Here is a 13,726-nt window from a genome sequence, read left to right as displayed (position 1 = left end):
AGAGCACAGCATCATGCTGTGTTAGTGGTTTGCTTACTTCCAAGAGATGACGAGCCATGATACCAGCACTGGAGAGATTTCCTTGGAAGCTGAAGCATGTTCCCTGGAGAGGGGATGAAGGCAAAGGCTGAGGAAAAACAAATGCCAGGTCCCCCTTTGTCACAGTGTTGGAGAGGGGATCTCTGCTGTGAGAATTATGTCTTTTGATACATCACATGACAGGGGTTATGTCAAATGTGCTCTGCTGGAGGTTAAGATGGATGCCTTTCTGTGAGCTAGGAGACTTTCTGAGCTACCTTAGATTTTACTGCTCTTTTGTTTTTTTTTTTGCTTTAATGAGAACATCTGTGCTAGATAACTTAAGCACTGTAGCATTTATTTTCCTGGTATTTTCATGTCACATGATCATTTGTCATAAGGTATCATTTGGAGCATTCTCCTTTTCCACAGACTTCATTTTTTCCTCCCTGTCCCACAGTCTTTTCCACCTCTGCTCCACTGGCTCCAAATCACACCTCTCTCTTTAGGAAGGGAACTGTACTTATTCGTTGGAAACATTAAAAATCCTTTCCCTGGGAATCAGCCCTTGCCTAGGCTCTCTCATCTGGGCATTGCAGATCTGTTCTTCTTTCAATGCAGCCTGTTTCTGAAGGGACAGATACAGAAAAAGAAAAGGTAGTATTAAAGAAACCCATCGTGCTTCAGGTTGAGGCACACCTTGAATTTTACACCGTATTAAGATTTAGTGTAATCTATTTTTCCTCAATGCATTTAATCTAGGAGAAAGTGTTAGACACTCAGCTGTGACCAAAGTACGTCCTTTCCACTTTGAAACAGTTTTGGTCGATCCTCTCCGGTGGCCGATATGGTGGAATATCCAATGTGCCTGCTTTTCAATAAAAGGTTTTTCTCTGTCTCTTAGTGGCATACATAGGCTATTGGTCTTACACTCTGTCCATGTGAGGACAGTGATCAGATGCATAATGCTTCTCTTGCTTTGACCACCCAGCTCAGATCTTCCCATCTTGGACCACCTTATACTTTGTCCCTTCATGCCTGTACCAGAACAGAGCAGCAAGAAGTCTTGAGAGTAAAGCTCACCTACACTGGGAAGATACTATTAGAACAGTGTTGTAAAACTCAGGAACTGGGAGTATATTATCAGCATGAAAACAAATTTTAAGCATAGTGATGGTTATCTTTGCTTTTACCTGCACCTACAAAATACATACGGTATTTTTCCAGAGCTTGAAAGACTTCTGGGTCAAGAAAACAAAGAGAAAGTGTTTGGGGACCTTAAGTCTGTAGGTAAGAACATGGATAACAAAGAAGATAGAAGTGAAGACAAAGGTCACTAATTGGTAAGGGATAGTGTTGAGAAAGATATGCATGTATGCAGAAGGACCTACAAAACCTTTCTGGCTGGTGAATGCTTTGGTCTGGTTTTCTTGCCTTTCAAGACAACCCTTGTCTAGCTAAGCCTGACATCCCATGTGCAGCTCCCACCTAAGTGAGCTTTTACTTTGTTTTGCTGCTTTGTGCTCCCCAGAGTGCTCTGCACAGGAGGCCCTGAAATAGTGCTGGTCAACTGGTTAGTCTCCACCTTCCTAAAGCAGACCCAAGTAAACACACACAAAATAGCAATGGAAGAAACACTGAATCTTCACCATGTGAATGACAAGTGGTATTATAACATCACTGACATCTTTGATTTCTTCCAGTTTTCCACTGGCTTATTGCACTTTGTACATCTTTGGTGGAAAACTCTACTGAAAATACTACCCTTGGGGTCAGACTAAGGGGCCCATGTAACATAGCATTCTCTCTCTGGCAGGTACATAGGGAACATGTAAGATACTGAGCAACTGTAGAGTTATTCTTTGACAAATTCTGTCAACTCCCTCTGAGCTGCATTCAGAGTGTGGATCATTAGGCAAATGGTCACTGTACATTCAGCAAACAAAAATAGTGCTGTGAATTGTTATGAAGCAGCATAGTTCTGTGGGTTAAATGAAATATGCCACTTGATATAATCTAAGTGTCTGTTATCTCTAATCCCAATGCTGGTTTTTTCTTTTCTTTTTTAACACCCCCCCACCCCCCCCACCTCTCTTCTTGTATTCGACCACGGTACTTTAAATCTATCATACTACAAATTGTGTTATCATCAGGGCAGTTTTATTTTTGTTCTGTAATTCTCTCAGGAACTCTCTGAAACTATGTGTATACAGTAACTTTGCTTAAGTTAACTTGTGAAGTGCAAATATTGACTAATTACACTTACTAATTGTACAGACAGCTTACATTATAAAACCTTGGAGATGAGGTAGGGTAAAGCCAGAACAGTACTTGGCCAGAATACTATATTTGTTTGGATTCTAGTGTTTTGTCTGTACTTTGTAGAAGCAGCAGAAAGGCATGTATGGTAGATAGGGTAACCATAGTGCCAGATGGTCCCAAGGGACAGTTTCTTTCATATCCTATATAAAAAAATGCTCTTTCTATGCATTAGTTTTTGTCAATGCCTACAGTTGTGTTAGTGTGGAGCTTAAAGGGGTGCAGCTAAATCCATTTAAAAGCGATTTTAAGGAAGACCAGTTTTAAATGGCAAACCTGAGCATTTCTGATTCATTTTGCTGAAACTGAAGCAGGAGCATTCTAGTTACCTTTTTGTCCAGAAAAAGGACAGACTATTCAGAGTTCAGGAGTAAGCTTGGTGAAATCCATTTGTGAAACCTTTCTTGATAAGTAATTTTGAGTAACTAATGAATTTGCAGAAAGAAATAGAACGGGAGACAAACAAACAAATTGGGCAATATTCACTGAAATTAATCTATCCTGCTGCAGTAGTGTCACTGATACTTACCAAAGCATGTGAAAACCGAGGAGTGATGAAAAATATGGAAAGAGACAATTCAGAACAATTCCCCTCATAATAATGAAATAGTTATGGCATGTTCATATAGAGTGTATATAGTTACATCCTTCTAAAATACTGTGTATCTATAAAATATTATCACTGTGCTTGCTGCTAATTCATCACGGATACTTGGAGTGATTAAATCAATGGCAGTCTTCCCAATTAATGAAAGTATATTGCAAAGGCATAAGTGATTAAGCCGAGTCCCATCAATTTTGTGGCATGCCTTTTATTTCTCCTCTGTTTTTTTTGTTGCTGCAGTAGTTGTTGAGTCATGTTTTTAATTAAGATTTCCCGTAAAGTTGCCATAGGAGCACTCAGGTGTCACTGAGAATTTCAGTGGCTGATTATAATCTAAAAAAACCTTCCAGGCCCTTTCCAGAATCCTGCACAACTGTGGTTGTGTGGGTATAGTTTTGCTTCTTAAGCCTAAGTACTGACTAATAAAACTGGGTCACTGAGATATTTTGAATCCATCTGGATGGTAGCTGGTCACTGGACTAAGGATGAATAATAAATATGAACAGGCTTTTTTGTATCACAGAGGGAGAATACACTCACAATAATTACATTGTGCTTCTGACTAGTGCATCTTAAAGCAGACTTAGCTGTATGGCAGAGGTTCAGCAGAGATACTGATTTCTATTTTCAGTTCTGGTATGTCTATTTGCATACACTTAGAAAAGAAGCTGCAAGAGGGAGTGGCTGTAGCATTATTGTAAAGAGAATGAAAGTTGCAGAAATACATTACGATATTTCATTGCAAATGTCTTCTGCTCCTGGCAAAAAATACAGTAAGGAAAGGCCAGACTAATTGATTTTCTAATCCTATCAGCATAAGATACTGTATCTTCAGTTTTGCTACTTCTTTAATAATCTGTATGGTAGGAAGCCTCTGGTGTTAACATTATAAATGTGCTATTTTTGAACACAGGATTTGTAGTATAGTTTGAAGTTTGTAGTGTCATGGATATAGCTTGGTTTGATTTAAAGGCGGCATCTGATTAATCCTGCACAAGATAGGGTGAGAAAGAGTGAGTACCAATATAACCCTATAACAGGGGTCCTCAAACTACAGCCCGCGGGTGGATACGGCCCGCCAGGGTCCTCAATCCGGCCCCCGGTATTTACAGACCCTCCTGCCCCCCCCCCCCCTCCCCCCACCGGGGGTTGGGGGGGGAAACCAAGCAGCCGCAGATGGCTGCCTGCCACTGCATCCGCGCGCCAGCCCCCTGGTTAAAAAGTTTGAGGACCCCTGCCCTATAATTTTATGAAAAAGTTATGTAGGTCCTTAAAGATCCAGTGTGACTTATGTTTTGGAAGAGAATCAGGAGAACATTTGCTCATATAACGAATATTTTATGTTAGTATCAAGTAACAAGTAATTTTCCTACTGTTTGCTTGCTTTCTAGGGAACAAGGTTATTACTAAGCATCTTGTTAGTGAAATTTAAAGGAAAAATAAAGAAAGTTTCAGAACACAGATTTCATGTTTGTATTTCATAGTTCTAAAAATCATATATGTTGAGCTAGTTTGTGCTGAATTTATCTGCCTTGGAAGATTGGTAAACTGTCCATCTCACTGTGTCTAGTGCCATTTCTATTTTACATGTGACTTATTTAAAGGACATTGTGTGTATTCACACTGAAGAGGTGACATTCTTCAGCAGCTAATTCTGGGTATGCACAGTATTTACGTCTATCTAAAATTTGAAATAATCTGGAATAGTTTATTGGCTGTTTTGGTGAGCAGTTTGCAGCTCTGAAGGACAACTGCTGAAGTGCTAGGAATTTATGAAATGCAGCATGGGTTACCAGCTATCGAAAATAAATAGAATTTCAAATGAAGAGACTACATTTTGTAATGTCTGAAGTACAGCCAGGCTCTAGCTTCAGGCCTACCCAACATTAATGGAAGTGTGGTAGGGATTCAAGATGGTAACACCTTGAGATACTGAATTTGTTGTTTGTCTGTCTGTGTGTCCTTGGAAGTCAGTGTTTAAGTTCTACAAATCTGCTGTATCCATCTGTTGAATCCAAACCTCAGACTTACTTTGCGATACATGGTACTATCAAAACTGTTCCAAAAATCTGTTGTGCAGTAAACCCTTTCATGCAGAAATCTCACATTTGTGTGTTGTAATAGTACAGAGTGAAAGGAAGGCAGTTTTAAAGTGTACAATCTTATTTTTACTTTTTGTTTTTTCCTAGTTTTAAATTTCTGATGGTGCTGATAATGTCAGTGTTGTTCTAGTGCAAAATTACTGCTAAGGAAAATGTCCTTAACAGTTTTTAAAATGTGAATTATTAGTTGAGTAAACATACATTTGGGGAGTTCTTTAATGATATACTATTTATACACAGTTTGTAGCATCTGATGACCAGGTAAGGCTGTGCATTATTGTGACTGTTCACAAACCTTGACATTACTCTTGACTTAAAACATGTTTTGAAAAAGAAATTGTGTGCATACACTGGAAAATATTCAGAGCACTACATTAACTTTAACTTAACTTCTGGAAACACTGAATATAGCTAAACCATTAGTCTTGTAAAGGAAGCCCTTTGCAAGACAGAAACACGTAGGTATCCAGAAATGCCCCTGGCATCGATAAATCTGTATTTCTTTGTGCTGCTGTTATGTTTCTGTATATTGAAATGGATTTCAGCATTTCAGCTGGAAACAGACCTTACAGTGTCTTGAAATACTTCAGTTGATTAAAATGGGAATCTGAGCTATAGTAACAATTACGATACTATTGTAAATAAAACAAGTTATACCTTCAGTCGGGAAATCGCATAGAAGGAGCAGAGTGCTGCAGTACTGATAATCATAGTTGTGGAATTGCTTCAAGTGGGAAAAAATGCACAGAGTATATACTGATTGTTGATACCGTGCCCATGGTGAAGGTAATAAGTAGCACTGCCTCCACAGAAGATAGGAAAGCATCAGCTAACAAACAAGGAGGGTCATTAAATCAGAGTTTAAGCTTTCCTTTAACAACAAAAAGAGGTCATGTATTCGTGATATGTTAGATATGGTTTAGACTAGAACTTGCAAAACGTTATTTTTGTTTGTATTTCTGCCATTGATACGCTGTATTTCCCTCTTACTGGCCTGTTCCTCCACCTTTCTAGACCTTCTCTTCCCTTTTCCTTTTTTTTCTGTTTAATTTTTAAGTTCTTGAATACCTCGTGTTCTGGTATATAGTCTATGTGGCAATCAGCTTCAGTTTTCCTTGGGACTGCTAAATTCTGTTGTGGAATTTTCTCTGGTATATTGTTATGGTAATCCAGGTATTGGAACCTAGCTGTCACATAATGCAAAGGGTTGCATGACATTACTAGTGGTATGACCAGAAATCAGTGCTTTTTATGTAGTAACCTGTGTAATAATGCTTTGATGCATATGCTGTTCTTTGTTTTAGTGTCTTGTCAAGATTCTTTGCTTTGACAATTAAAACTGTATACAGCCTATGTAAATTTCCAGATCAAATGGAAACTGGAATATACTATGCCTCTATTGGGGCAGCTTTTAAGAAGCAGTATACATTTCAGGATTTCAGGAGGGTTTTTGATAACTAAAGGATCTACAGAAACTTTTTTTTTTCTTTCTGCTGTACAAGATACAGCTGTTATCTTTCATGTGAGAATCATATACAGGATTTACTTCTTAAAACAATGGACTTTTTGGGGTATAAAGCAGGGCTGGCATTATGAAGAGTACAGTTGTCTGGACCAGAATAATTTGTCTTAAACCGAAGAGCTGTACTCTCATTTTCCCCTACAGCTGTGCCCCTGCCGTGCACTGATACAAGAGAGGTAAATACTACTCAAGTCCAACAACATACCTCCTTTCATGAAGGAGGTATGATCACCTCCCTCTGCCCCCTTTAAACAACCTTTATAACGTAGGTTGTTGATATTCATACCCATTTTCATTTCTTATGAAGTTGTAAACTTTTTCACAAGTTACGATTAACATTAGAGCCACCAACAAACTTGATATGCATTATAAGTTGGTCCAGCGGCATGCTTTTCAATACACCATGAACAGAAGTACAAAAATTTACTTGAGTTAAAAAGTTTCTTCAGCAGCAGCTAAAGTAGAGAAGCAGGAGGGGTAAACATAATTTAGAATTGTTCCAAGTGAGTGCATTAAAATGGTATCTCTCTTTTCAGACAAGAGCAGGTCAGTGTTCTGTATCAGAACATACACATAGTGGAACCAAGATTGATCCAGCCATATGAACATGTCATTAAGAACTTCATTCGAGAGATCAAACTTCAAAGCACAGAGATGGAAACTTTGGCCAGTGCGGTAAAAAGGTATAGTGAGTCATGTTTCTGTTTCAGTTATGCAGTTACTTTTTCTCTATCACACTTTGTTGGATTAAACTACTGGGAGTTAATGCCAAAATATGTCATGTGGAGTATTTCCATAAACTGAGTTCAGCATGCACATGTCAGCATGCACACACATGTGCATAGCACATACAGCAGCTTTTAAATGATTCCCTGATCATATTTTGGGTAAGTCCTGGACCAAGTTTTTGCAGGCTGTATTGTTATGTTTAGTGTCTTAAAACATTTTAACTCCTCTTCCTTTGCTGTAGCTTTGAGTTTTAGCATTATACTTTCATTTTAGAAACCATATGTTTCCTTCTTCAGCTTCAAGGGATGTATTTACCTATTGTAACTACTTGTCATTTGCAATCTCACATCATCACTGTGAAAACCAAACAGATTAGCTCAGGACAGAGATCTTGTATGTGTGGGTAATTCTAGTTGCTGTAGTTATTCTTTTGAAGTCTCTTCATGAGATAACCAGAGGGGCCTTTTATCTCTGTAACTTAATTTTAAAAATGGAGACATGATGTATTTCATACTAATCATTGGCTGTCAGCTGCTATTTAAAATCTAATTTCCCTGTATCTTCAAATTAGTTTGATTTTGGTTCCCAACCATACCAGTTTCAAGGTCTGGGCGATGTTAAACTGTGTCCTTGTCTGTCTGTCTAATTTGTTTCAGCTGAGGTAGACAGATGTGTTTTAGATGTTTCTGTCAAGTCAGAGGGCAGCTCCTGAGAGAATATTTACTTTTAAATTGTAGAGCTCAGGATACAGCAGCAGTTCAGCTCAGTGAGCTGGAGGAAGAGATGGAACAACGGATACAGGCTGCAGAGCATAAAGTTAAAAAGGAAGTGAGTATTTTATATTTACAGAATTTCATAATTACCAAACTCTCAGCAGTCTTAAGCAGGATTGATGGCCAGGTGTGTTTTTGATCCTGATGGGCTGAATCAAAGCTGATGAAGGCAGGGTCTGGATGAAAACAACCTATCCATGAGACTTAAAATGTATTAATGCTTTCTCGAAGAGAAATGGCTGCTCAGATTTAATAAACTAAAAAAAAAAAAAAAGAAAAAAGAAAAAAAAGGTTTTGGTTTTTTTTTTGAGAGAATATGCTGGCCTAGATGGATTTATTTCTGAGACCAGTATTGGAAATGGATGTGGAGAAGATGACCTTTCACCATAAACAAATGGAATCTGGTTCGTTTAGTAGATGAATTTCTGTAGAAATTAATGCTTAGATAATTTCTTCCTAATTTGTATATCTGCCTGGATTGGTGATCTTTCTTTCTCCCATGCTGATCCTGCAACTATAATTTAAAGAGTTATAAGAGAGTGTAATTGTGATGACAGTGTGTGACGGCCTGGACCTCCCAAAGTTGATGGTAAATTCTGTTTCAATGTGCTCAAATTTTAGACATTCTTTCAACTGGCTTGTAGTCTTGACAGGAAGGTATAAGAATTTCTTCCCTTTACCCATTCAAAGGTTTATTAGAACCACATGTGGCTATGTAATTCTCATCAGAAAGCAGTACAGTAAAATCACCCTGTGTTGTTTGCTTCGTGTTGAACTGTTACTAAATAAATGCACATAAGAAAAACCTAACTTTATAGTGTGCATAAGAATAACAGTTTGTGAAAGTGTTCTAATGTGGACATGAGGAATGCACCAATTAAAACATATTATGGGAATAATTATTGCTTCGTAGGACACCCAATATACTAAATGTCTGTATATTTGGTATGGGTTCTTTCACCAAAGCATCTGCAGCTTCAGAAGCAACAAAGTGCAGTCTGTGAACTTGCTGATTTTAAGTAGTTCACAGTAATTGATCTGTGAAGGTAAACAGTATTCTGATAGATTTTGTTCAAACAGCATCTTTTTCTAGACAAGAGAAACACTCCTACAAAACAAAACCTCAATTTTTTTTCCTAGAAACAAAACATAATGACATAAAAATGTTAAAGATACCACCCCAGCAAAAAAAGCGTATTATAATATCTTTCAGTAATGATAATGGAACTCTCAGTAGAGATAAACTTCTGATTTCCAAAGAGGTTAAGTGTTTATGTTTAGAAAACAAATACATTTGTTCTGGAAAACTTCTGTTCTGAAAAAAGCCCTGAAGACTCTTTTTCACTACTCTAAAAAGATGACTCAGGTGTGTGTATTTGCCCAGTGGGAGAAGATCCACAGGTAGGGGCTAGCATTATGTAAAACACATCTGCTATGTATGAGCCTCACCTAGTCTGTGTTTCTCATTCTAAAAATTCCTCAATTGTCACCGAGGGTGGATTGCCATTTCACTGTTCACACCTAGCTTTAGATATGAAAAGTGGGCTGTAACTTGTTTCTTACAGTGCTCTTTTCATGTTCAGTCCTAAATGTTCCCTGTAGCTCATAGCTCCACATACTCCACCTCCTAAAACGCCCTGAGAGTAAATGTAAGATATTTACTTTGTGGGATTGTACTAAGCCATTAACCTTACTGCCTGTACTCAAAGGTATTGTTTGTCAGAGTGATCTCACTCATACCACCTTGACACCTGTCTCTGCATGATAGTATCTGCAGGTTGAGCCTATCCTGTATTTTGTTTCTTCAAGGGAAACAAATAGTTACCAAACAATACTTAGGAGTCCTAGATAGGTGCCAACAGTAAGACTATCCAGCTTAAACTGATTACTTTATCTTTTTAACACACGGATGTCAGCATCACCTACAGGAAAGCACTGAATTCTGATCAAAGTCCACCTCTGTCTTTTGTGTGAAAACTCAACCTGTCTTATTGGCACCATGTATTATTGATGCATTCTGGTTTCTTGTGTTGTGAAACTGCACTGAAGTCTCTGGGGAGTGACTGGAGTGAGTTAAACACATACTTGTGAATTAAACACACCGTTCTCATTGTGCTTGATGTAACTTCCTTTCAAAATCTCTCTGTTTTGATTAAAATAAAACTCAGAACAGGGTACTTGGTTTGATATTCAGACAAGTAAGGTATGAAGCTAAAGATGCTGTCATCAGTTTTACTGAACATGGGCCTGTAACATTCCAACACTTGAAACTGGAAAAAAAAAAAAAAAAGGCAAACCAGAAGTAACTGACTGATGGGGGCACAGTAATGCTGTTATTAGAACAGTGTACGCTGAGTCATAGTGACGTGCGGAATTAGACTCTATAACTCGAAAGTTATAAAGTAGGTATGTTTATTGCGCGCAGATGCACGGGGGATCGCTCCTCCACAAGCGTGCATACCCGAAGTGACGAACCATCCCACATTTATACAATAAAACAAATGAATATTCAATTAACTCCTATACATATTCATTACCTAAACCCCGCTTCGTATGTTAATTAGCTTATCAGTCCGTTTCCTGGAATGTGGTGGTCTTGCAGGTTTGTAGGTGATTCATGTTCTTGTGACCATCCAATCTTCTTCAGCAAGGAGACTTAGCACTCCCTCCCTCTAGATAGCATTGGAATATCTCTCATCTTTTTCTTTTTTAAAATAGCCCCTTTGTTAGAGGAAGAAGGGCAGGCGTCTCCCCGTCTCCCCTTTGTTAGAGGAAGAGGGGCAGGCGTCTCCTCAAAACTGTAGTTGTCTCCTCAGAGCTGTGTGCCTATGTGACCAGACACCGCACCCATGACCAGTCACCATACCCACATTCCTGAGTAGACATATACAATCACAGTCGGTGTCAATTGTCCCCATTTCACACTATTTCTCCATATCAATAGAAGGCTAGTTTGAAAAAAAGGGTATAATACTCTGATTTGTGTGGGGGTATGTATGTATACACACCTAAATTTAGACACAAATAAAACTTGGACACTTCTTTTTCAGTTCTTTTTTAGGACATCGAGAGTGTTGAGCACAGGAGACTATGATATGAGTAACAAACACTGAACTGAGCCATATCTTTGCTTCCACCTCACCATTTTTTTTCTATGAATATTTTATAAATGGACTACTATTACAGAATCAGAATCTATGGATCTTCAGAAAGGGGCAGTTTGATGTAATGGAAAGACAAAATTGCACATGTTAATCTAAGGGAAAAGTGTGTGGTTTCCAAACCAATGAATGCATTTTTTAATAAACATTTGAAATCTATCTTGACTTCTAATGAGATTAAAAATATTGCAGGAGAAGCGAAAAGCTGAAGAAGCACTAAATGAGCTGAAGCGCCAGTATGATATGGAAGTTGGGGATCTTCAGGTGACAATAAAAAAACTTAAAAAAGTGAGTTGAAGCCATGGCGAGAAGTTTTAAAGTGTTTTAAGAGATGCTGATGTTATGAAATGCTTTCCCCAAGATGGATAATCATAATTGTAGCTTTTTAAGTTAATGTCATTAGTAAATGACAATTGCAAATAATTTTTTGTTGTGTTATCATTCTGTGCTGTTGTATTCATTCTGTATAATTTACTGAAATATTTAGGAAGTGGACCAACTGCTAGCCAAATTCTGTTGCTGAATAATTTTGTAGGTCATCAAGCTGTTAACACTGCAGTTACCTAGTCTTGTATTTGATACATTAGAAATTTTCTAATATATTGTCTCTTAAGTATTTGTAATTTATAGATTTAGATGAAATTGGCAACCCAAACATAATAATTTACAGCAATATGATGCCTTTTAGCAACTAGTGCATTTCTCTCAAATGTTTATGGTAGATGTGGGATTAAGCTGTAATTTTAAACTGAAATTACTAGTCTCAACCTAACTTCAGCCTCATCTTTTCATTTGATACCTAAGTATAAGGTAAACTGAAGTCTCAGATATGAATATTGGTTTGGCTTATTTTGTAATTCAGGTTTAATTTTGACATGATAAGTTTTACCAGAATTATAGTGAGCAATGAGGACATATTTTTCTTTGTTTATATTGAATTGCACTTAAAAGAGCATTGGTAGAAATGGGAATTTCTCACAAGAAATATGAGAGCTTGTACTACAAATACTACACAGATGAAGTAGTATATAATTTTTTTTTTTTTTACATTTGTGGGGATGCACCTGTTTATGTCTTCTCAGTAGCTGGCTTCTCTGTCAGTAGTTATGCATATTCAACACCTACAGGGTGCAAAATGCTCATTAAACATTTTTTAAGTATTGATTTAAAAAATAGTTTAGAAAGCCAGTGGTTTTTTGAGTAATACTGTCTTCTCACATAGTTGGGAAAACTCTGGGGTTTAAAAACTTTAATAGCTGTAAATTAGGGGTTATTTAATGTGATTTCCATTACTTTTTATGTACTTCAAATCAGAAAAATCAATAACATATATTAATTTTGCATTTTTTATCTTTCTAGCTGGAGGAGCAATCCAAAAATGTAAATCACAGGGAAGATGTGGTTGAATTGAAAAAAAGAATACATGATATGTTGCTGGTAAGACATGTTTATCATTAACATACTAATTTAGCTTCAGTTTTAACTTCTGCAATACAGACTTTTTATATTTTTTTTTAATTTTTTTTTTTTTTACATTTAGTACTGGTTAACTACAGAATAAACTTTTAAAGTTGTTGATAAGTCTATGAGGATCTTAACTTGGAAAAAAACTTGTTCTATATAAATACATACACATTTTAAGTGTAACATTGGGAAACAGCTTGAGATTACGTAGTCCCCTTTTTGTGTAACTGAAATGGAAAAATAAAAATAGAGTGGTTCTTGCATGCTGATTTACTGACTTCTCCATTGATTTAAGTTCTTTCATTTGCTTTCCCCCTATATGCTCAGATATTCTAGTGTTTCATTTTTATTTGATTTTTATTTTACCGTTATAGTATGTCAACATTTTATGCAGGTGACTATGACAGCTAACATCTAATATCTTCCTTTTTTTAAGGAAAATCAGAAACTTAAGAAAGATCTTTTAGAAGCACAGACAAATATAGCTTTTCTACAGAGTGAATTAGATAGCTTGAAAAGCGAGTATGCAGATCAGACTTTGAACACTGAGAGGTAAGGTACTTCCACAGGATTACATTTTCACCAGGGGAAAAAGATCTTTTGTCTGATGTAGTTACTATGTAAGTTGGTAACTGTTATTTTCTAAATTTGCCATAAATGTACACATTTGACACCATGTGAAGTATGCTATGACTACTCTTTGCTTTTCTTACCAGGTTTCTGAAAGAGCAAGTTCAGGATATGATGCAAACTCTCATAATCTTGCAAGGAAGCCCATTGATTTTATGGGACTTTAGTTAGGAATAAAAGTTACAGCATCAGGCAATTTTTTCCTCCATGACTTGCACTCAGATGAATATCTGTATGAATATTAGGGAGAATGGCTTTGGAAGCCTCCCACAACAGTCTCAACCTTTTTTTCTAATATAAGTGAGAACTGCTTCTAGATATTAAAGGAGTGTAAATGACATTTTGATTATGTGGTTATCTTCAGGTAACACAAATGGTATTTCAAGGGGAAGGGAGGCAGTCCA

At 37.1% G+C, this 13,726-nt stretch overlaps 1 protein-coding gene across 1 annotated transcript in view; it reads left to right on the top strand.

Annotated features, from left to right (window-relative positions):
• The window catches only part of RASEF (RAS and EF-hand domain containing), a 43,245-nt gene that overhangs the window by 9,120 nt on the left and 20,399 nt on the right, over positions 1 to 13,726 (top strand). The window contains exons 2-6 of the mRNA XM_080372753.1: positions 7,102 to 7,248; positions 8,032 to 8,122; positions 11,421 to 11,516; positions 12,588 to 12,665; positions 13,129 to 13,244. Of these exons, the coding sequence (XP_080228879.1) occupies positions 7,102 to 7,248; positions 8,032 to 8,122; positions 11,421 to 11,516; positions 12,588 to 12,665; positions 13,129 to 13,244 (528 nt within the window). The remainder of the gene's footprint in view (positions 1 to 7,101; positions 7,249 to 8,031; positions 8,123 to 11,420; positions 11,517 to 12,587; positions 12,666 to 13,128; positions 13,245 to 13,726) is intronic.

This window comes from Falco punctatus, assembly GCF_963210335.1.
Source record: "Falco punctatus genome assembly, chromosome: Z".
In the NCBI taxonomy this organism is placed as follows: Eukaryota; Metazoa; Chordata; class Aves; order Falconiformes; family Falconidae; genus Falco; species Falco punctatus.
This window is presented reverse-complemented; position numbering and strand designations above follow the sequence as displayed.